This window comes from Fukomys damarensis, unplaced genomic scaffold (assembly GCF_012274545.1).
Source record: "Fukomys damarensis isolate Sample0158 unplaced genomic scaffold, DMR_v1.0_HiC HiC_scaffold_24566, whole genome shotgun sequence".
NCBI classification, from domain to species: Eukaryota; Metazoa; Chordata; class Mammalia; order Rodentia; family Bathyergidae; genus Fukomys; species Fukomys damarensis.
The window spans coordinates 1-1,852 of record NW_022925478.1 but is presented as its reverse complement, the minus strand read 5'-3'; the positions used below and the strand labels follow the sequence as shown (position 1 = coordinate 1,852).

General features: G+C 45.2%; 1 protein-coding gene across 1 annotated transcript; it reads left to right on the top strand.

Annotated features, from left to right (window-relative positions):
* Positions 1-3: 3 nt before the first annotated feature.
* LOC104861808 (olfactory receptor 14K1-like) lies at positions 4-747 on the top strand (the record flags this gene model as incomplete). The annotated part of the gene is made up of 1 exon (XM_033760633.1): positions 4-747. A coding segment is annotated over one exon (744 nt), but the record flags the coding sequence as incomplete, so codon positions are not given.
* Positions 748-1,852: the final 1,105 nt, after the last annotated feature.

The following is a 1,852-nucleotide window of genomic DNA, read 5'->3' as shown; positions in this document are numbered from 1 at the left end:
CTGGACCTCTGCCTCATTTCCACCACATTGCCCAAATCCATTCTCAACTCCATCACCCTCAGCAATGCCATCTCTTTCTTGGGCTGTGTGTGTCAGCTCTTCTTGATGGTCCTTTTGCTAACATCAGAGGTGGGAACCCTCACCGCCATGTCCTACGATCGCTATGTCGCCATCTGTCACCCTCTGCACTATGAGGGTGTCATGAGCAAAGGGTTCTGTTTCCGGTTAATGGCTGTGTCCTGGCTCAGTGGAGTGGTCTTTGGAATCTTGTACTCAGCTGGGACGTTCTCCCTGGAGTTCTGTGGGTCCAACAGGTTTCACCAGTTTTTCTGTGATGTCCCTGCCCTTCTTCAGCTCACTTGCTCTGAGCAGCATGCTGCTGTCAGTGTCAGTGTGGGCTGCGGTGCCCTGTATGGGTTTTCATGTTTGGTTTGCATCGTGATCTCCTATGTGTTTATTTTCTCTACTGTGCTGAAGATGCCATCCAGGGAGAGCCGGTCCAAATCCTTCTCCACCTGTGTGCCCCACCTGGTGGTTTTGGGCACCTTTCTCCTGATAGGTACTGCTGCTTATTTAAAGCCAACCTCCAAAGAAACTACTCTTCTAGACTTGGTGTGTTCTGTGTTCTATTCTGTGACATCCCCTGTCTTTAACCCCATTATCTACTCTCTGAGGAACAGGGACATTCAATCAGCTCTGAGTAGAGTTGTGAGTAAGGTGAGAAGGGGCCTCATAAAGAGATACTAAAGTTAAAGGAGACAGCAACATTCCTTCCAAGGTTCTTCCCCTAAGTAGCTGTTTGGGGTGATTTCTTATAGAGATCAGCGGATCCTGGGTCCTCCTTCGGTATCTCAGGTTGCCAGTTTTAGTAGCAAGCAAGTCATTTCCTAGACTTCTTCACTTTATAGCTTTTCTGTTACAGAAATTATGAAGGTTTTTATCTTGTGCCTTTATGAGTTTTGTTTTGTCCTGAGTTCCATTCTTGGAGAATCATACGAGGTTCTTATTCCACCTAAACATTCATCTTTCCTGGTTTTCTCTGTATTTTCCCAATGTTCTATTTTCTAAATTTTCGTTGTTCTCCCTAGGTTTGTTAATTAGAATGTATTATAACTTTCAATCATCACGCCTCAGTGAAAATTATTTTAATTTTAAATTATGATTTAAACATAATTCTGAATTTTTGCAAATATTCTTAATTTTATCACAGGTTTTACTTGTTGAATACTTGTTTGACTTATTCCATATAAGAAAACGTTTAATCTTTCACACCTTTTTTTTGAAATAAACTATGTTTCTGGATGCAGAAGTCTTCCTCCTTATTGAAAGCTGTTTGTCTCTCATGTGCGTTCCTGACATTTTCTAGTTATCCATTGAAATCTATGAACGCGGCATCACAAACAACTCTTTCAGCCTCTCGCTGTCTCCTGGCATTTCCTGTATCCCCAGTGTGCAAACTCCCGCCCGGCTGTGGCTGCAGAACCCACGTCTATCTCCCTGACCAGCCGCTCTCTGCCTCCTGAAGGAGACGGAATTCGTGTTTGTTGACCGCCATCTTGACAGCGCATATTCGCACTCCCACCAGTCCTCCCGCAGGCAGGGGGAGCTTCACGTGGACCAGGTGGGGTCCATGAGCCCAGGTGGGCGCTGTGTCGCCTTAGGTACTGAGCCAAAAAGAAGAAATGTAGAAAATGCTGTGGCCTCTGGCAAGGCCTTGAGACCCCCTGTACGCTCACGGACCACCTTTGCAGTTCCCTCCTGTTACCTGTCCATGGACTCTCCATGCCTGCAAATTCTGCTGCTTTGAAACTTCTAAGTGTAATTCCATTAGAATGTGACTCTGAAGAAGTAT